Below are 22,463 nucleotides of genomic sequence, written 5' to 3' on the forward strand. Positions count from 1 at the left end.
ACGTTGTACGTTTCAAAGAGCATTATGCAAAAGTACGATAATTTCAGCCCTTAGACGATGCTACCAAAAAAGTCTAGTTTTTGAAGCAAAGTATGACACTTTTCTTGCGAAATAGGCTACAATTAGCACCTTTTGGGTGTTCAGCTAAGGAGCCGAACCTTGCCAAACCAAGGGGTTTACGTCAAAAATATCAAAATTATCCGTTTGGAACTATCACAATAATACACAAATATTTGATTATACATTGGATATGTAAGCTTATTTTGCATGAAAATTTTGGAGTAGTGCCTTTTTGATAGGCGTGCGATATTTTTTTTCATCGGTACGATAATTTTGACACTCAAATACATACATACAATATAACTCAAATACGATAATTCTCTTTCGCTCACTTGGCAACACTGCGTTAGACAGCGGCAGCCATGACAGTTATATATTTGAAATTTTGAATGTTGTGCTCTTATCTGACGCTGAACTAAAACAAAACCTTGCTAGAATTGTTATTTTACAACAGTTAATACGTACAATTGTTATTTAATTTATTTTCGTGATTGTGTTGTGACTTAATTTGTTTTGATGAATGAAGATGGAGGAGACAACGATGCAGAACATATCCTTTCAGCCAAAAACGATGGCGGAATTGCTTCCTAATCTAGCTCTAAACGGTAAACCCAATAACAAAGCTTTACGATTCTTTCAACTGTGCGTTTGATTGAACTAATTGAATAATGATTACTTATTTCCTAATTTACTATAGAAAACATAAGCTGGAATGTTCTCGTTCTAGGTATATTATCGAAGGAAGCAATACTGACGCTTACTGGTAAAAAGAAGCCTCGAAACACTATGGCAATCAACCGAACCGCTGAGAAGGCTATGAAGCCACTTACCATGGCTGAAATGAGAGCTGAATTACAAGGTAACCTTTAAACCTTTCATAACAGACATTCTATTTACAAAATAATTGTTCAATCTTAACCCTTATTCATAACAGGGTAGACTACATTTCAACTGTATACAAAACCTGAGTAAGTCAGTGGCGGATTTAAAGTGTTCGCCGCCTTAGGCCTTAGGGCCCTTATTAAGTACTAGCCGCCTGATTTTCTCAGCCCATTTATTTATATACTGCCTCCCCTAATACCTAGCCACCCTAGGCCCGGGCCTACTGGAGGGCCTAATCCGCCATTGACTAAAGTAGGTGCTACATAATCTGGCATCTGACAGCATTAGAGTAAACCGATGCTGGATTGTTCAAACTGCTGGATTATTGTATTTACATGGGAAATGGAAGCTCTTTAAATATAATATAAATTCTACATAATAAATGCAACTGCTCTGTAATTTGGCTGTGTAAACTACTGGATTATAAAGGGCATTCCAGATTGAGAAGAGCCGGGACAATTGCTTGCCGTACTGGGCCATTCCAGCAGCAAAAAATAAATAAGCTGATTTATATTGATATCCATATCTAGAGGAAAGTTCATGAATTTTTAGTAATCAATAAATTTAATTAAATTTTTAATCGTTTTTGACATGCCTATTCAGACAGCCCATACAATCTTGTTAGGTATCTTAAAAACTAATTATTAATTGATGTACTTAACTAGCATTACAATTTACGACTAAAAAGTAAAAAATAAACATAATAAGCACAACATATGGTCAGCAGTGTTTGTCAACATGCATAGACATCCCCGGGCTAACATAGGGTTGTCCCAGCGGTTAGCAAACACGCTCAAGATGCGATTGGGACTGCCGCGCAGACGGGACATGAGCGAGGCACACCTTTTCCTCAGGATGGCCGCAAAGCCGTCTGTCGTGGCTGCTACAAACACGCCAGACGCGCTACAGTGTCGCGGCAACCCCATCAGCACCCGGAACGCGTTGTATTGGACGCGAAGATCGCTGTACGCTCTATGCGTATAATTGACCCACAGGCTGCATGAGTAGAAAGATACACAGAAGGCTTTAAAAAGAGTAATCTTGACTTTTTCTGATTTTTATATGCTGATATAATATTTAATACAAATAAAATATTATAGCTGTTAGAAGAAATAAATCAAAGTAAAAAAAGGAGTCAAAATGTCCCACCCGTCACAACGGAATGACTCTACTGTAGAAATTAATAACATTTTAAATTTTTATTGTTTTCCAGCTTTCGAAGTCCGGACCCCTGGCAAGGCTCGACCGGCGACATCAACGAAGAAGAGAGGATGGAACTCATCCGTGAAAGTGGATAAGAAAGTAAATCACACGGCAGATGGGAAGCTGCACAGTAATGTGGTCAGAAAGGTTCTCAATTTCCAACCACCTAAACCTGTAGCTCCAGTTCAGGCCAAAGTATGTTTATTTTTTATGCATGTGATGCTTGATGATCTTATGCATGTTCTTCACAAATAAACGGATTATCTATCTATCTATCTATCTTGTGACCAATTTGAACTGTAATTTCATATGTGGCAAAAAAAATACTGATTACTATATTATTCAATGTAAGATGCATTGTATTCTAATTCGGGTGATTTGCCGCAACTCGACGATCGACGACTGCCTCCCATTTAGCGTGACCGAAGCGTTAGCAAAGGTCTCCGATTTAACTCGGGCATTTTGCTTTCATTTTTAATTTTATTTATTTGGGAAACATACAGCACATAATAATACAATAAGGTACAAGATAAAGTTAGAACATAAGCCAAAACAGACACATGGATATATATCCATATATCTGGATGTTTTCCTCTACAGGTCGCAATTCTTAACCGATGCTAGTGAATTTTTTGACCAATCCAGTGTTTGGAATTTTTCCAAAATGCGGAAATTGGCATCAAGCACTTAAGCGCCAATAGCGTCTATGGCGCTTAAGACCATTGCGAGTTCACTGTGATAACGACTCAACAAACATAAGTATTTTTCACTTTTACATTTTCTAAGTTTTACGCGAGATCTACAGCTCAGAGAGCCACTAGTTTTATCTTTATTTTATTTAATGCATATTGAAAAAGTATTTGTTTAAAACCTATCAACAAAAGTACAACTTGTGAAAGCCACCTGTGGAGCGTCAACGTGAACGTGAGATGACATCTTTGGTAGTCAAAGGGTTCAATTGTAATTCTTCAGGCAGCAATTTTTGGTTAAATTACAATATTTAACCTTTTTGACGCCAACGACGGATATATCCGAACCTTACCACAGAGCAACATGGACCTACGTGCATATGCATAAAGTTCAATTTTAGTTTTGACACTTCGGTTGTTAATCTTTTACATACTTCTCTGCCACATTCATGTAAACATAGTATGTAGACAAAACGAATTTAAATCGAAACAAATATTAAGTAATTCATTTCTTTTTCAGACAATGCCAAATGCTCGTGTATCAAGGATGCCACCTGCTCACTCAAGAATGACTTCAACAGCTGCTGTATCCAATGCCAGGAGGACTCTCATGCCTCCTGAGACCCCAAAGTTTCCCAAACCAGAACACAGAACAAAGAAATCACTATATATTCAGGGTAAGTTTTATCAGCATAACAGCCAGTTTTAGGTTGAATATGTTTACAGGTAGTTTCTTAACTTTCTTATGAAAACATGTAACTCCCTCTATTGAAAGCAATATAAGAACTCCTCATGAGGTAAACTGTACTCATGTTCCTCTTTATAACAAGCCCCTTTGGCCTTCAGCCTTATTTAAAGGCAGTGATGACTCCTAAATATCTAAATTTCTTTAAAGACTGTATCGTTTATTATAAATACAGATAAAACCATGTCTAACTGTTGACTTGTTTATTATTTTGTATTACTATGTTCTTAGGGTATGATCTGAGGGTATTTTTACGCCATATCTGATATAAGAAAGTTTTATATTTTGTTATTTTAGGGACTTTATGATGCTTTCAAAATAGTCCAGCAAAAATATTTCGGACAAGCCTATATCGAGCTTAATTTGAGACTATTTACCGACTCCTGGGTACGATTTAAAGAAACAGAAGGTTAATATGCTGCCAAAACATATTATCAAGTGCTCTCTTCATGATTGCTCAATTGCGCATCTGCAGAATAAATGTGGTGAATTTTTTTTACATAAAAACAAGTTTTCACGCAACATTTTGGATTCCCGACAATTTCTGATGCAAGCTAAATGATAGACAGCTAAAAGAATCAGCTAAAAACCAAAGTCTATCGGACATTCATGTCGTTGAACCATCGCTAGAGCGGGTCGATAGAAACGAATATTATAGTTATATTGGATGTCAAAGTCGGAGTTGTCGTAAGTAACATGCAATTTTCTCTAAAAGGCCACATTGCACAGATCCACAACTTCTTTTTTAACTAAAACAAATGATTAGACTTTATCCAGATGTTTCGCTTTACGAATCATGTGTAATTGCGGTTCGAATAGTACGATTTTTTTTGCATAATGTCGTCTTGTTCGCAAACCGTAATTTTTTTGTAGTACTTGTCCGAAATCGTTATTGTTACTCGGGAGGATCGGGTAAATTTTGTCTAAACCATACGCTTTACGTAGAGCTCCCAGAGAGAAATGTGTACCATATTAAAGCACTAATTAAACACATGTGTAATTTTTAAATTAAAATGTAATAGCAAAAAAAAACGGCTAAGTTGTATTTATAATAAACGATACAGTCTTTAGGCTGCACAGAGTATTGTACTATTCAAATAGTCATTCCTATTCTCAGTTTTTGTAAAAATGCATGTAATTAGCTACTTGACCGTTTTTTTTTGTAAATAATGTCAGTCGATCTAGATTTTCCTGAGGATCAAATGTCTATATAGGACTCATAGCATTTAAACAAAACAAAGGTCAGAAATGAGAGTTAAAGTCTGATGCTCGAACTCGACGATTGAAACGCCTCTAACAAAATGATCATGTAATGTGACGTCATATTACATTAGTCTGTCCAAAATGGGTTATTCCCACTAGTTACCACCAAGTAACCAGTGGTAACTACTGGGATTTATTTACCATTGGTAACTACTGGGAAAAGGTGGATTTTTTTTTCCCAGTATTTACCACCAAAATTTGGTTAGCGTTAAATACTAATAAAAACAGTATAGATATCTCTATATCTTAAATGAATAATTAATTAAAAGTATAATTAAATATAAGTTAATTAGTTATTCGTTTAGTTATAAGTCGTTTACTGTTTCAGTAAACTGCCTTAAAAGTGATAAAAAATCGGTTTGCACTGATTTGTTTGTTCGTTTGTATAATTTCAACGTTATTTATTGAATGGGACTTTATTGTCGGTGGCGCTTACTCCATTATCAACGATGTTCTGGAAACCTAACCAAACCAAGTTGGTGGTAACTAGTGGGATTTTTTTCCCCAGTAGTTACCAGTGGTAAAAGGTGGTAAAAAAATTCCCAGTAGTTACCACCAACTTGGTTTGGTCAGGTTAGGTTCTGTTAAAAGGTCGGAATTTTTTTTCCCAGTAGTTACCACCAAAATTTGGTTAGCGTTACAACTTGGTGGTAAATAGTGGGAATAACCCCTCCTAAATGTATGAAGATCATGAAAATTGCTATTTTGACCCTGAAATATTGCGTTTATGCATATAGTTGTCATACAATTTATATTTTCTATCCATTTAGCTAAATTTTGTTATAATATTCAACATGTGTCAAGTACCCAATTGTGTTTTACCATTTCATAGAATAATCAAGGACTTAACTGATTTTCAGCTAAAACGAATGTACGGATCAGTGGCATATGCAACATTCCAGAAACACCAGTAGAACCTAAAGCAGCAATACCCAGAATAACTATTGCCAACAAAGAAAACAGCTCATGCCAAGCTAATATAAACAGGAAATCCATCGCTCCCAAGCTCATAAACCACAAGAGGCTGGCCCCACCCCCCATACCTGACACACCTTTATCCAATGACTCCTGGAAATCTGGCAGTGATGCCAGTTTCATACAAAAAGAGAGGGAAATCCATGAGACTGAGGCTATGAGAAATGCAACATTAGACACACAACGCACTCTTGAGAACATAGCTGAGGTCTCATCACCCATCGCAACACCATTCAGGGAGTACAGAAACAATATTGATTGCCATAATAACTCTATTGTTATGGACAACTCTAATACTGAAAACGACACTATTATGAGCTTTGATAACCCTACTATGTTAGAAAGAGTCAACAATCAAGATGAAAGAGTAAAGGGAAGTGAAAAAGTTGACAGAGAAGAAAGTGTGATTGTGTCATTGTGTGAAATGCTGAATAAAGCTTCTGTCACTAACTCTGAGAGTACATCCAAACTGGATGAGCTACTTGAAGTTGAACGGGAAACCGAGCAGAACATTAAAATGATAGAAGATGGTATTCAAGCTCTTATAAATATCAAAGAAGCACAATATAAAGCACTATCTCAAGTGCGGAAGCTGATAACGGAAAAAAGAAATAGTAGAAAAGTATCAGACAGTGATAAAGATACAACTTTAGTAGGTAACAGTGCATCCGAAACCCAAAGTCCTCCAAAGAGTCCAGTGCTCGGTCACCCTTGTTCAGTTATCAGATCCCCTAAGTCCCCCTCTTATAAGATACCTAAAAGAACTCCATGTTTGAGGAAAAGTGTGTTTCACAAATCAATGCCTAATGTAGCGTCAGACATGAGCACTCCGGTGAAGTTGGACGGTGGCAAAGCTTTAAACATGTATATGAAGATGAAGGAGCAGTTGCAGTTCCTGAACACTCCGCTGCTGCAGGCGCGGCCGGCGCCGCCCGACACGCCGGCCGTCACGTCGCTAAATCTTCAGAAGCAACTCAACAGATTATACAACAAAAGCTAGTAGTCATTATACAAACAGCAGCATTTAACTGTCCATCGGTAGACCTAACGCCTTTTGTAATAAGGTCCACCGATGGACAGTTAACAGAGTGGGCGATGCTACTATAGATAATGATATGGGTTTAATCAACCAGCTTTAAAAAGAGCTTAATAATAAGGGATATTTCCAGTAGCCCCACATGTAATCATAGGATTGCGTTCAACAGGAATTCCGTTCACGCTGTCATATTAGCCTCATGGGTTAAGAACTGCCAATTGTTCACTACAGATACAAGAGTGCGAATTGTAGGAAAGATTTCAATGATAGGTGATAAATTTTATAGCATAGGGTCATTGCGCTAGTTTCCGTCCAGCCCTAGTTTGCAATCCCTAATGCTTGTCTACATATGATTTTTGCAAATTAAAAATGAAATATATTATTTGATACTCCGTCGAGTGGACGAAAACTATAGTCTGTATCTTTAGGTATTTAAAAAAAGGTAAACAAAATCTACCCTCAAATGGCTCCTTAAGGCAGCTGAGGGTAGATGAAAACATTACATGATCAAATAATGTAGGTTTAAAGTCAGGTCGTTCAGTGACAGATCCAGGCGTTTTTGTATTTGGTTGGTTAACCAATAAATATTAAAACTACCTGAAAATGTACAAATTGTTTGTTTACCTTTTTTTAAATACCTATAGATACAGATTATAGAGCCTGAACTGGACGGCTACTAGCTAAATAAACCAACATATCATAACTGAGGAGGCCTAAGTTATGGTACACTGTCCCTCTTGTCTTGTCTCTCTAAACTCGACCGCCGCAACTATTTTATGTAACATACAAAAGTAAACTTTATTTGTATACAAAATCTTAAGATGCAATTGTTACTGTAACCTTTGTCATCTATTGCCGACTGGTGGTCATAAAACCTGACATTCTGGTTTATTTCTTTCAAATTTAACCAATTTCCACATTGAAGAACTTCGGAATTTTCGGAAACATCTCCTATTTTTGTAGGTATGGGAATCGAATTGTTCAATTCCAAAATTAAAGTTTCCTTTCTTTCCTGTGATTTTTTTCTGAAATTTCCAAGAACTTTGGAAACTTTCCGCAACTTGCACATATGTAACTCAAACAGACGGAATTTCATCTAATCCACGGTCTCGTTACACTGCAGCGCCATCTGCGATGAGCTTTGCGTTTTTTACCTCATTGTAAAATTTGCTACTGAATAGGTTATTCTATTTAGTGAGAGTCAGGTTGGCGTGTGTACCTAAATAAAAATAAACAAAAAGCATTCCATATTCCTGTATTATTTAGTACTTTAAAAAAATTATACCTCCCGGTACTTAAAGATATTACCAAAAACAGTACAACCGCCATTCTGAGAATGGCGAAATCATCGCTCGATTAGTGATAAATTCAATGAAAACAATTATAAAATTGACGCAGTTTATTTGTTGTTTCCAAGTTTTACTTTTTACTATTAAGTTTTTGCAGGCGCTATAATTCTTCACCTCACCGATTTCATTTCTAAGCAAAAACACTACAGGGCGGCTACCGGGAAAATCGAAATTCGTCAATTGCGGGCATTTTTCTCTGTCACTCTAATTACGTTTTAGTGAGAGTAAAAGAGAAAGATCCCCGCAATTTGCGAATTTCGATTTTCGCGGTAGGCCCCCAGTACCATTATTTTTATTACGCCCAGGAATCTACTACTAATAGGTAGAGTCTGTGTCTACGACTCTTGTTCCGCACTGTTTTTTTTTGGTAATGACTTCAAGTACGGGGGGGTATTTTTTTTTAAAAGGAGGTACTAAATAGTACTATTGTACAAATTAGGTGCAAAAATATGGTATGCCTTTTATTTTTATTTAGATACACTCGCCATCCTGACTCACTTAATTTTGACAGCACTGTTTGAAATTAGGGCTCGCGGTCGCGTCCGTGTTTCGTGCACCCGTCGCGGAGCTCCGTTCTCGTGTTACACGAAACCGGATTTGTAATCGGAACGGGTAATTAGGGTCCGGGTACCCGTGTAACCCGTGTGCCCGGATCCACGGACATAAATTAAACACGGGGCCGGCCCGTTCTCGACATATAGTGACGATCGGACGCGTTCTTTATAAGAGCGCAGAATGAAAATCACTTTCAAGAACGAAAAATAAATACTTTAGTAGGCGGAAAGAAATAAATATTACATTTTTTGGAGACAAAACAACAAAACACAAATAACAACAAAACTACTAAGGTATCGTAACGTAACGTAATTTGTTTAAAATACGAAAAAATATAAATCAACGTTCTTACTACAACATTATAGATCAAAATTCAATTAATAATTTATTATTCTAATAGTGATTGATGCTACTCATGCGCTAAGACAACTTTTAATTATACATAAAATAAGACTTCATATCTAAGACAAATTAAATGAAATATACAATATTATATAGTAACTGTATACTTATAATTTATTATACCTCATAAGTTTAAACTAATACTAAAAACACGGTATTTAAATAATAGGCGCATAAATATTATCTTAGGTAATCTATACCTATATGTAAATGTAGATTTTGCTAAGTTATTAGCCATAAAATTGTACTTTTTAGTTTTTTTTTAAATAAACAGTTTTTTTGTCATAAAACAGTATACCGAATTATGGTCCTACAATACTACACTAGTTTTGTATTGAAAACCCCTTACCTACTCAAATATAATCAATATGACTGGAACTGATGCAAAGAATATAAATCGTCATTTATTCAAATATAAGTATCTAAACCCTATTACTACTCAATATAACATTATTTGTTTCAATTCAAAACGGCATGGTGGGTCGGTCCGCCGGCGCCGAGTATTCAACACCCGAACGTAGCCGAGGGCCGCGGCCCCGGGGCCGAACGCACTACACGGGAACGGACTTTGGCGGGTTCGAGTAGTTCGGACGCTTAGCACCGCCGGGGCTAAGAACACGGACGCACGGGTTGGCGTGTAGAACGGATACCGGGAGCCCTATTTGAAATAGGTTTTAAAATTATTTTTATTTAGAAGATAGACATATTTATTAAGCGTTAATGCTTCGAGCAACACCGGGAAGGGTGTCGACATTCGCGCTCTTTCCCCTCTGCCAAAGCACATGCCCAACTGGGCATAACGCGATACATGTTGTGACTAGTCCGTATACAAAAAGAGATCGGTGTGCAAGATTTGTCTTTGAATTGTCACTTTCTATGTATTTGTGTCGTCACTTCAAATTGGATTATATATGTAGTGAGTCATAAGTGCGAGTGTGTGCACGTTTCCCCCCGCAAATGTTGGCAGAACAATTTGTGGGCTCCTCCCTTCCGATGTGTCGGAAGCCGATGTTGCTCGAAGCTTTATTTTAGATGATTGGATGTAGTGAGAACAAATAACATTGGAATGTAATATTAATATATTGTAAAATACTTGAAATGCATTAATAAACTGGCATATATAATGATGATTATTATTTGTCCTTTAACTTAAAGCAAAGATAATTAGAAGTAAAGGTGGATTGTCAAAGAAAATTTTGTAGCCACAGTAAATTTACTGCCATCTTTCGACAGATGATTAAAACTTAGAACGCCATTTGAGTTTGATCCTTATTATTTCACTATTTATATTATTATACTATTCCTAGCGTTGTCCTGGATTTTGTCACGACGCAATGGGAGCCTAGGTCAGCTTGGCCACTAATACCAGGAATTGGCGTTGACACTAGTTTTTATGAAAGCGACTACCTTCGGACCGTAGTATAGTAAGTCCTTTAGCTAAGGACCGAGGGTCTAACGCGATTAGTCTATTACATATTTGAACGATAGAGGCAAATAGACCAACGAACGTCGAAGTGGTGCTAGGCCCTCTGCTGTTCAAACGATGACCTGTACAAGTCCCTCGATAAGCGCCATAACATAGGTATTGTAATTTTTTAAACTTTTGAATCTCTAAAATATACCAATATTTGAAAACAATGCGTTTCCCGCCACCCAATGACAGCGATAGCATGATAGGGCATTCAACTATCTGTGGTGCGGCCTTTGAACTGAACTGAAAAGGAAATTCACTGTCACTTTAGCTTTACGTTTGTTGATAAGTGCCGATAACTTTATCAGTTATCAATCGTCTTAATAAAGTAATTATACTATCAGTGCCAGCATAACGCTAGATTAAGGCAGTTGTGGCATTTCATCAAATAATTAACTTATAAATTCCGAAATGGCCTTATCGAAACCGATCATGAATTTGGTGGCATCATACTTGCAAAACCTGTATTTGAATCCTATTAAAACAAAAGCAATCACAAGGTGAGTACATAATAAGATGAAAGTAAACATTCCTGTCGCTGAATACAAAGTTGATAGTCAGTTGTTTGAATAAGTAGAAATCTAGATGATGAAGTTCCAGCTTGACTATTTGAATTTCCATGTTGGTTTACCTTGTAAGTACAGGTTACAGTTTAATAATATGTTAAAGTCGATATTTTTTTCTGTTCTATAACTTTGTTGGTTAAATTTCACTTCACATTGTTTGTGTTTCAGCTGTGTTGTAGGATCAGCAGCCAGCATTGTGTCACAAGTCGTTGCCGGAGACTGTGTCAGACTTGATCCAGTCTTAGCATTCGGATTATATGGGTAAGGACAAATAAAATAAAATGTTTTTTTTTTTTGGTTTGTTAGTATCCTATATTCTGATGATGATGATGATGATGACCATAATATTCTATTGGAAGAGTGGAGTTTCCCAATACAAGTATCAATATACTTAATGGGATATTCCAACCTTTTATGTTTTGTGTTTTATATTTTAATGCAATAAGTATTTCTAGGTCTAGACCATTGTGCCTCTCTCTCTGGGGTCATCCATCACTGAGATTTTAGGGTCCCAAGCAGTTGCTTCCGTTATGACCAAACTAAATGTTGTTAATTCATATACAGCGACACTCAAGGGACCTGTTGTTTTTTGACAGTATAGAGAGTTTTCATTATATGGAGAGAAATGAATTCTAAAGTAAATCAACTATAGCCAACAAATGTTGACATTATAGAAAGTGAATTGTTATATCGAGTAATGTTATATGGAGTTTACACTGTGTTTTATTTCCCCAGGTTATTGTTTGGAGGTACAATCCCGCACTATTTCTACAACATAGCAGAGAGATTGTTTCCTGAAGAAGTAGTGGCCTTCCCTCTAGCAAAGAAGCTATTATTTGAAAGGCTGGTATTTGCTCCGTTCATGCAGGCCTTCTCACTCTACACCCTCGCCAGGTTTGAGGGCAAGAACCACTCTGCTGCCCTTAAACAGCTGTATGCATTGTACTCAACGGTTTTGGAAGCCAATTGGAAATGGTTGACACTGTTCCAAGTTATAAATTTGGCATTTGTGCCTCCAATGGTGAGTAAGAACCTTAATTTAATATTTGCTAAAAACTTGATTTATTTACAGTCCCAGTATAAATAAAATATATAAATGTGGCTTGAAGCTTTTGTTTAGGTAAGTAAACCAAAATTCTGATCTGTTGAAAGATAAATTCAAATTTATCTGACTATAATAATTAAGCGCAACAACAATTTTCTAACTTGTCTATCTACCAGATTTATTCTTATTGGCGTGGCTGGTTTTCATAAAAATATATTTTCTTGATCAAACATGTATTCTAAAAGAAATGAATAGGTAAAGGCATACTAATACATGTGCATTTAAAATTTATTACTATTGTATACAATATCCTTGACCCCACTGCCAACTGCTATCAACAAGTTTTAGTGCAGTATCTATAAATGTATCTTGTTTTCAGCTTCGAGTACTGTTCATGAATTTAGTTGGTTTCGGCTGGGCTATGTTCCTGGCAACTAAGAGACGCCAACGCCAACAGAAGGAGGAAAGGAAGGAGTAATAAAGTAAAATAATAATGTTAATATGTGGTGGGGGCTTCAAATGACATCAAATGTCTATGCCTTATTATTTTAAAGATAGCTATAGCTGTTGATGACTTTTACATATTGTGGGACCATGTTAGTGTTAGGTTTAGCAATTGTAGAAAATGGAACAGGCCAACTAAGGTAGTGCTCTAGGTCACAACTTTCACTTTTATGCTAAGAAAGGTTTATAATCTTATTAGACCTTTGGTCGTTAAGGGAATAGACAAATAAATAACACTGACCGCCACAGACGGCTCTGGACGTCAACGGAAAGTCTTGCCAGGGATGCCAATGATGCGACGGCTTCAGCCGTCAGCTTCGCGAATGCAATAGGGACTTACGCGGGACTCCGTACAGTTCAATTTCCTTTAAATCATCGCGATCGCCTGGCGTCCGGGGCACGGCATATTCCTTCACCGTCTGGCGTTCAAAGGGTTAATAATTATATAAAATAGTTGGCAAATATCCATATCTCATTAAACAAAATAATTACCTCGCTTTTATCAGAAATCTATCTTTATCAACGTAAGTTGAAAGGTTTATGAATGTTCTTATTTTTCTACTCGTTTTGAGATAAAATCATGTCATGATAAAACTATTAATACAGGGATTTTTACATATATTCATGTCAAATATCAGTAATATTACTGTTTGTAATTTAAATTATAAGCGGTACTTGTCTTGTCACTACTTTGTAGTGCGACTGAAATAACTTTTCAATTGTTTTTTGGAATTAGCATCTTATACTAGGGCTATAACCGCGAAAATCGAAGTTCGTCAATTGCGGGCATTTTTCTCTGTCACTCTAATTACTTCTTAGTGAGAGTAAAACAGAAAGATCCCCGAAATTCACGAATTTCGGTTTTCGCGGTAGACCCCCTGACGCGGCCAATGATGATCCCTATGACAGTTCATTTTTGTATGGAGTAACTGTCAATGTCTAATGTTTTTGGTACTTGACACTTTTTTTTTGAAATATAACTATTAGGTAATAAAAATACGGTAAATGCCTATTTCTACAATTATGCTTTAGATTGTCTATCCAAAAACAAATTCAAGGATCATTCGGGGATCATCATTCGCCGCGTCAAGTATAGTATTAAATTATAATTTGGCGCCTTTTTTCACTAACGAGGTAGCCGTCTTTTACATAAAATTGAAAATGCAAGAAAGGGGAAAAAAAAAGTATAGTATTGACCATTCCATTTGACTTGATTTACCTATATTATTTTATTGTTGGTATGGTACTTATGGAAGATGTTTTGCTATTATTTCTAGTGATGTGAGGGAACAATTTCGTGCGTAAGAAAAAGATAAGCTAAGAAATGTTATAATAATGAAACAAATGGCTAAATGGAATGTATTTATTTGACAACAGCAATTGGATCCATTATATTTATTATGTATAAGTCTACTCACTTATTTGAGAAATTGTTTCAACTTATGTTAAGGTGGCTGGAAATGCCAACTCTTTATTTATGGTGCATTTATGAGATTCGTTATGATCAAAGACTTATATTTTATTTATTATTGTGTATATAATACATGTATTTTGTTATAATATGAGTATCATTTCAATATCCACCCAAATACAAATTATTGCTTTGTTAATCAACCTTTTTCACATGTATTTAATTCATTAAAAATTCTTGCTATACTTAATTATTAATACAAATACAAGAAACCACGTCTGTGGTAGCTATTGTTATATTTTTAAATATAACAGCATTTTAATTCAGAGCATTATTTGGTATAATATGCTACTGTGAATGACTAGTAAACTTAAACTAGGTTTCGAAAGTGTAAATATGTATAATAATATTTTTTCATTAAATATATTGCACCTTACTAATTAAAATATAAATATTAAAGAGTATTTTTGGTACTGTTAGAGCTTATAATCTAAAAATAATTTAAAATAATATTACCAACAATGAGTAAAAGTGTAAAAATAAATAAAAAAAGAATAACATTAATAACGTAAAATGTTGTATACGACTGGAATGATTACATTTGGACTAGATAATTAACTAAATAAAATAAGATTCGTCTCATTTTTAAAACTTAAGTTACCATATGTATGTTCGTAATAAACTCGAACACTACTGAATGGATTTTCATGCGGTTTTCACCTATCAATAGTGATTCCTGATGAAGGTTTAGGTGTATAATTTGTGTAACGCGTGCGACGCCGGTGCGCGCCGCTAGTGTATAACTAAAATTATGTCCATACTTATATGACTAGAATTCCTCGATGTTCTTGTAACTACAACTGGTAAGCGTGTTTCGTATAACTATCGTGAACAAATATGATGTAGAGAATACACTAATTTCCCTCCAACTATTCAACCATTTTGGCCCGTAAGGTAATGAACAATATAAATTAACTTTTTACAGGTATCGATTATATCAACTAAAACTCGAGCTGTAAAATTGTAATAGATTCGATTCTTTTCCCCGAAATAAAACCTAATTTTACTCATGTAGGGGTAATCGTACCTAATTACAGTTATTGGCTGTATAAGATGTATCGGCTTTAAAAAAAACCCCCCTAGTTGACGCATATGTATGCTGCCAAATTAGAGATACGATTTTTTTTAGACAATACCTCTTCTAATACTATTAATAACTCTGAACCTCTACAGCCCTGAGTTTGTGCATTTTTCACAAGATGGCGTAAGTTTCTACTTCCAAATTCAAATTCTGTCTGCATAAATAAAACAAAGTCGGTCATCTTCTTAGTCTCGGTCTGGCTTGGGCGAGCGCGACCAACTGCGCTCGCTGGAGCTGCTGTAGCTGCCGCTGGATTGCGATGATGGCGTCGGCCTGTGGTACGGGATCGGCCGCTTTCGTGCGCTGTTCGGTTAGTACACGTTAGTAGGATGCGATGGAAGTTAGTAAGGTTATGATGATCAGTGAGCCTGCTGCGAAAATCTTTATTATCTGCCTCTTTATCGCTTTTGCATATTCGAAGCACAGAGGTAGATAACGAAGTTTCGGTTTTCGCGGTAGGCCCTTAGTACATATTCATTTTTAATCTCGTGAGATCGTATACTTATTGCACGACTTCGTTAAGGAAAAACCTGAGCTAGCCTAACTATAGGCTGTTTAATTGCACGATATGTGTCTCGCAGGCGAATAATTTGAAAACTGCAATTGTCATAAAAGTTCAAGAGTATGATCAGGTCTTAAAATATAAATACGTCCGACAAAGTGCCAAAAATATGTATACATCTTAATCCTTTTCCAGGCCGCACCAATCTGCAAGGTTTTCCCAAAAAATACAAATATATTCCAATTAATCTAGCTTTGATGATTCATGTTTTTTTGTACTGACCTAAATAATTTTATTGAATACTCATTAAATCTAAAAAATATGAAATAACTGAAATTTAATAAAAACACCATTTGAACCTTAAATCGGAATGCTAAAGTTGAGGTTCTTTTCGTGCGTATGTGGTCGATAAATCGTACTATGCCTGGATATGGGCAATAAGGTCGTGTATACATAATTTTAGCACTTTGTCCGTATCGATATTTTCAGACGTGACTGTACCGTGGCTAAATGACGTATAAACGACGTTTCAGCGCCGAATAAAATGTATGTTACTGACCTTTCCTCCATCAAGTGAAATTTTTCGGATGCATTAGTAATCTCTTATCAGTTACTAGTAGCTAAAGTTATTGACTTTGTTTAGTTAACAACAAATTGTGCACCGTTATAAATATAATTATGAAGTTCATTTGCTTCTGGTCTAACCTATAACCTAGACGTCTGATATCTTGTGTAACAACTGTTTCAAAACAATCGTCATCAAATTTATTATCAGAACATGCAGTGAGGAGAATGACAAATGATATCTGTGAAACCATGCGGTAATTCGTGTTGGTCTCAAGGAAAATAAACCTTAAGTGGTCGAATTAATGTCACTTTTGCATCGTTAATACTGACATTAAGATGAATGAACTGATCATGCTGATTAAGATGAACTTTCCCTGAGAACAAATAGAAAATAACTTAAGTGAAATACTATTAACAAATGGCTTACCTTTCATTCTGGCCAAATCAAAGTAGCATAATCATAAAAACACTCAGTGTGATCTAAAAAAAGTTCTAAAAATTTCATGAATACAAAATAGCTCTACCATGCAGCGATAACGAAAAAAAAAAACAACTAAAAATTATACGATAAGTAACTTTAATGAGATAAAACAATTAAAACAAAACACACTCAAAATAAATGTCCGATAATATAGCACTTCATGATCTACTGCAGTGGCGATCGACGGCTTCCAGGTGAAATAGTTCATTTATCTTCTTCTATACTTGAATTTATTTGATGTTAGATCTACAACGGGTGCGCTACGGAGGAAAATAATACAGTTAGTCCATCTATTTGAGCTTAATATGGCACTGACAGAATATTGGACTAAATTCGTCACGATTTATCATACATTTCTTTAGCGCTAACTGAACTAAAAGACGTACAAAAACGATAAGGACTCGTATCCTCATAATTCTAAATTGTATTGAAAGTCTCTATAGATAGCATCAAAGAGAATTTTAAATAGAGGTGGATTGTCAAAGAAAACTTTGTAGCCACAGTAAATTGACTGCCATCTTTCGACACATCATTAAAACTTAGAACGCCATTTGATTTTGATCCTTATTCTTTTACTAATATGTGTTAAGTTTTAGGTTGTGCCCGGTAAGATGGCGCCACGTATTGATATTTAACAAATATAAATACACACTTATCCACACTTTATCAGGCCTGAAATCAGACCCGATTTCGGGCTCGAGAAATAATATTTTTCCGTTTCACCAAATATCAAGTACATCGTTTACAATATTTGAAATGTAAAAAAGCGGCCAAGTGCAAGTCGGACTCGCGCATGAAGGGTTCCGTACCATTTGAGATGTATTAAAAAAAAATCTACTTGCTAGATCTTGTTCAACATTTTACCACTTTGGAAGTGTCTCTCGCGCAAACTATTCAGTTAAGAAAAAAATGATATTAGGAACCTAAATATCATTTTTGAAGACCTATCCATAGATACCCCACACGTATGGGTTTAATTAAAAAATTTTTTTTTTTTTAATTTTATGATGTATTAAAAAAAAACTACTCACTAGATCTCGTTCAAACCAATTTTCGCTGGAAGTTTGCATGGTAATGTATATCATATATTTTTTTTAGATTTTTCATTCTGTTATTTTAGAAGTTACGGGGGGGGGGGGGGGACACATTTTTTCACTTTGGAAGTGTCTCTCGCGCAAACTATTCAGTTTAGAAAAAAATGATATTAGAAACCTAAATATCATTTTTGAAGACCTATCCATAGATACCCCACACGTATGAGTTTGATGAAAAAAAATTTTTTTTTAATTTTATGACGTATTAAAAAAAAAACTACTTACTAGATCTCGTTCAAACCAATTTTCGGTGGAAGTTTGCATGACAATGTATATCATATATTTTTTTAGTTTTTTCATTCTGTTATTTTAGAAGTTACGGGGGGGGGGGGGGGGACGACACACATTTTACCACTTTGGAAGTGTCTCTCGCGCAAACTATTCATTTTAGAAAAAAATGATATTTGAAACCTCAATATCATTTTTGAAGACCTATCCATAGATACCCCACACGTATGGGTTTGATGAAAAAAGATTTTTTGAGTTTCAGTTCTAAGTATGGGGAACCCCCAAAATTTATTGTTTTTTTTCTATTTTTGTGTGAACATCTTAATGCGGTTCATAGAATACATCCACTTACTAAGTTTGAACAGTATAGCTCTTATAGTTTCGGAAAAAAGTGGCTGTGACAGAATCGGACAGACAGACGGACATGACGAATCTATAAGGGTTCCGTTTTTTTGCCATTTGGCTACGGAACCCTAAAAATGGTTCATGTGCAAAAATATCAAACATTGAACATTTTTGGCATTTAGAGACAAAGTATTTTTTACATTTCAAATATTGATAACGATGTGCTGATATTCCGTGAAACGAAAACGAAAATCAGGCCAAAAATAAGGACTCATTTCGGGTCCGAAAGAATAAGGATCAAAGTCAAATGGCGTTCTAAAAGTTTTAACCATGTGTCGAAAGATGGCAGTAAATTGACGTGGCTACAAAGTTTTCTTTGACAATACACCTCTATTTCAAATTATTTTTGATAGCATTATGATGTACGGGTTCACAAACCTTTTAATAAGCCAATAAATTAAAATAAAAAAATAATTAATAATAATAATTGTTAGTGTAGTCGTGTAAACATGTTTTTCACTACACCAACTAGTAAAGTAAAGGCTCTTGATTGTTCAAAAACTAATGAGAAAGTTGCATGTTTGATATTTTTTAGTATTTCATAGTTAGTATTTTCCTCGCGTTGCCCCCTTGTAAAACAAATAACTATTTTTAAACGTTGGCGTGTAAGATGTTTGTGAGCTCGACTGTCTTGTGCTTTGTCGATGGCTTGATTAAAAAATATACTAGGCAGCGCCATCTAATGAAAGTGAGAACACAATATTCTAATTTAAATAGCACGTCCATCAGTTCAGTGATCTAGTAAACCAAACAAGTATGATTTATATAAATTATTACTTTAAATACTGATCAATTAATGGTTAACTTTCTTATTCTAATGTTAAGTAGCACACCCAAGTTAATTATAAAAATGGTTGTCACCCAATTGAACACACTCAGTTTTAATATAAATTCAACTAAATTAAATATCGTTAGCCAAAGAACGCTACACAGCTGTGGCATAGGTTAGACGCACACACAATATATATAAATTATATGAGTATTTACAATATGTGTTCATAAGAATTAGTTTACATTATGAACTATTTTCCCAAAAATTGTAAAATGTTATGTCATATAATTTGTTTATTGAATTGAATTCTTATTGCACAAAAGATCAAATTTGTATAGTTACTTAGGGCCAACCCACATTAGCGTTTTTTGAGCGTCAGCGTGAGTCAGCGCTATGGAAAGTGGCGTCGCTGCGCAGTTGCGCCGACGTTGCGTCGAGCAGCAGCCATAGGGTTGACTAATCGCCGACGCTCGGGAGACGGTAATGTGGGGTGGCATTATTTACCAGTCAGCTTTAAAATACAAAAAGAAATGCGCTATTCACAGCCTGTATTGTAAATAAAAAGTACTAAAAAAATAATTACTGATAATAATAAAAACAACTTGTGATTTATCAATGTATTGGAAGTATTTCATAGGGATAATGACAACGCACATAACTTAGAACTAGACTAATACACTAGCACACAGTCACTTCACTAGAACCACTAGTCGGAGCTACTACTGCTGTCCTCTGAACTCGTGCTATGTTTTCGTGACTTTTTTCTATAAAAGATGAAACAAAACATACATATATATGGGAAAACAAAAGTTGCCATAATATAGAAAATATTGAAATACATGTCAAGTAGAAATTGTGTGTTCTAAATTGGCACTGGATACAAGTTGTTTATTTAGTCACCTGCAATAATTTACGGGTGGGTATACAAGTCATACTGAGAAACTTTTACTATTGGACCAACCCCGAAATCGCGAAATAAAATTGGCTGTTTCATACTTTTTGGCTGTCTGACGGAGAGTAATTTTTTTTTTGCGATGTCGGGGTTGTTCTCATGGTAAAATTAGTCAATATGACATATATTCAGTCCGGAAATTATTGCAGGTGACTAAATAAACACCTCAACTGCTGTAAAGTATTTTTTATTGTGTAGTAAGTTTGACAAGTAGACTCGAGAGCAATATACGGGTCACTTAACCCGGAACATCAGTGACCACGAAAATTAGGTCAGTTTTCGTTGTCATTGATTGTAGTTTTATTTTCCATATTATGGCAAAAGGCGAAAACAAATTGGAAGCCCAAAATAAAAAGAATTAGCATAAGAAAAGCGACACACGAACAATGTTAAACCGAACAGTCAAACAACTACGACCGTATAAATGAAGGCATAGAAAACTTTCTTTCAATAACCGTCATTCGTACGCTTCTACGCAGCCCGAAAAAAAGTGCTTTTAAAAAGCAATATTGATTGATTGCAACAGAAATATTTGTTTTACAGAAATGAATTTTATTTCACTTTTCATAAATCTGTCAATGAATCAATTATATTAGGGTTTTACAGAATCTTTGACCTAAAGAATTCTGAATAACACTCTTTACTTGTGGCACTTTTTGGTCACCCAAAAACTTTCCTATCATTTTTTTAAGGGGCGTGTAAAGTCAAACCAAAAATCAAGCCAAAAACACAGGTCGTTAGATGACCAGACTCAAAAACTATCCAGTTTACATGTCCAACAAGCCAGTCCATATGATCTCGATTTTACATGTAGCTCCGTGAATAGCGGCCGCCCGAACGTAAATTTAGAATTCTCTTAATCAATCCGAAAACTAAAACTCCGTCGAATGAAACGGACGGTAATAAAGCGTTCGGAAAAATAACGTTCGAAAAGTTTGCACACAGCAGTTTATTCATTTTCAAACCGCCGTGCAGCAGAAAAAATCATCGGCCCTAGCGGTCGAACAGACTGGCCGGTCCTGGTGTAAACCGGGTGCGAGTACGTGAACCGGGCGCCAGCAGCCTTCACCTGGTGATGCGGCGCCGGTCCAGGAAGCTCGGCGAGCCGGCGCGCCGCGGGATGGACGGCGAGCGCTCCCGCGCCGCGCGCGCCGCCGGGGACCGCGGGGACCGGGGGGACCGGGGGGACCGCGGGGACCGCGGCGACCGCGGGGACCGCGGGGCCGATCTACGGTAATCGGCGTACACGCCCGTCATTGTTCTGTATTCGTTGGTATGAGCGAGCATGCATATACGGAAACAAAATTGTACGTGTTAATGCCGTCGGAACTTGGCTAGAGTCTGTCAAATTGATTTTTTTGTATCAATTTTAGGTCTGATGAAATGAATTGATTTTGGCCCGATTTCCTCCTGGGATAAATTTGACAGGCTCCACTGTTGGCGTTTACAAATTCTATCATTAATTTCTTCGTAAGCTCGTTTGATGTTTCGTTCGTAAATTTCGTAAGCTTTTTCAGAACCATAGATCGGAGAGAATCGAAGCGTTTCTTACGCATACGTAATGTGACATCAAACAAACTTTTACAAACATAATTTTGGAGTCGCATCAGGAAGTTTACTGTAAGAACTTCAAATGTATTAAATATGCAATACCACATAACCTGTAATTTTTATTTCGCTAATCTTATTTTAAATACATAATACACATACAATAAAGTACCTTTAGTTTAAAAACATAACTCTATCCAATCGTCGAAGTTTATCCTATAAATCCTGCATTTCTTATTTTAACATCATTTAATTGTCAACGAACTAAGCTAATTCAACAGACCATTCGATATCATCCCGTGTTCTACATACAAAATATAAGGGATCAAATACATTTCAAAGAAACTTAGGAAGAGTTTGAAGAAAGATGTCTTTAAAACTTGAAGACACAGACGCTTAAACGAAGGGCCCATTGCAATTAAAAGTTTACAAGCAGAAGGTATGAATATTTTCCGTCTATTACATAGGTTAGCAGAACATGAGATGATATAGTATGGTGGCGGGCAGCCCGGGTGTTACCTCGAGGAGCGAGTGGAGGTGGAGCGGGAGGAGCGCGAGGAGCTGCGGCTGCTGTACGAGCTGGAGCGCGACGAGCGGGAACCTCTGCACCAGGAACG

General features: G+C 36.1%; 3 protein-coding genes across 15 annotated transcripts in view; 2 read left to right on the top strand and 1 right to left on the bottom strand.

Annotated features, from left to right (window-relative positions):
- The first annotated feature begins 259 nt into the window (after positions 1-259).
- LOC133521601 (uncharacterized) lies at positions 260-10,283 on the top strand. Of its 2 annotated transcripts, none has more exons than XM_061856653.1 (5): positions 260-665; positions 788-919; positions 2,156-2,292; positions 3,355-3,511; positions 5,703-10,283. In XM_061856653.1, the coding sequence occupies exons 1-5, from the start codon at positions 581-583 to the stop codon at positions 6,815-6,817; spliced, it is 1,626 nt and encodes a 541-aa protein (XP_061712637.1). In that variant the 5' UTR covers positions 260-580; the 3' UTR covers positions 6,818-10,283. The 2 variants fall into 2 exon arrangements, with proteins under 2 accessions (XP_061712637.1, XP_061712636.1); XM_061856652.1 differs by having other exon boundaries at positions 261-665; positions 2,156-2,340.
- Positions 10,284-10,874: 591 nt separating this feature from the next.
- LOC133521605 (PXMP2/4 family protein 3) lies at positions 10,875-14,305 on the top strand. Its single transcript, XM_061856657.1, has 4 exons — positions 10,875-11,130; positions 11,365-11,457; positions 11,932-12,217; positions 12,621-14,305. The coding sequence occupies exons 1-4, from the start codon at positions 11,042-11,044 to the stop codon at positions 12,717-12,719; spliced, it is 567 nt and encodes a 188-aa protein (XP_061712641.1). The 5' UTR covers positions 10,875-11,041; the 3' UTR covers positions 12,720-14,305.
- The window catches only part of LOC133521599 (serine/arginine repetitive matrix protein 2), a 42,512-nt gene continuing 34,143 nt past the window's right edge, over positions 14,095-22,463 (bottom strand). For 6 of the 12 annotated variants that reach the window (XM_061856640.1, XM_061856645.1, XM_061856648.1 and 3 more), the window contains 3 exons: positions 22,366-22,449; positions 21,368-21,559; positions 14,095-15,600 (listed from right to left, as the gene is read on the bottom strand). In XM_061856640.1, coding sequence (XP_061712624.1) covers positions 15,483-15,600; positions 21,368-21,559; positions 22,366-22,449 — 394 coding nt within the window. In that variant the 3' untranslated portion in view covers positions 14,095-15,482. Of the gene's footprint in view, positions 15,601-16,926; positions 17,108-19,948; positions 20,111-21,367; positions 21,560-22,365; positions 22,450-22,463 lie in introns of those variants that run through there. The other 6 variants (XM_061856651.1, XM_061856644.1, XM_061856641.1 and 3 more) reach the window with 5 other exon arrangements.

Source organism: Cydia pomonella, chromosome 9, assembly GCF_033807575.1.
Source record: "Cydia pomonella isolate Wapato2018A chromosome 9, ilCydPomo1, whole genome shotgun sequence".
In the NCBI taxonomy this organism is placed as follows: Eukaryota; Metazoa; Arthropoda; class Insecta; order Lepidoptera; family Tortricidae; genus Cydia; species Cydia pomonella.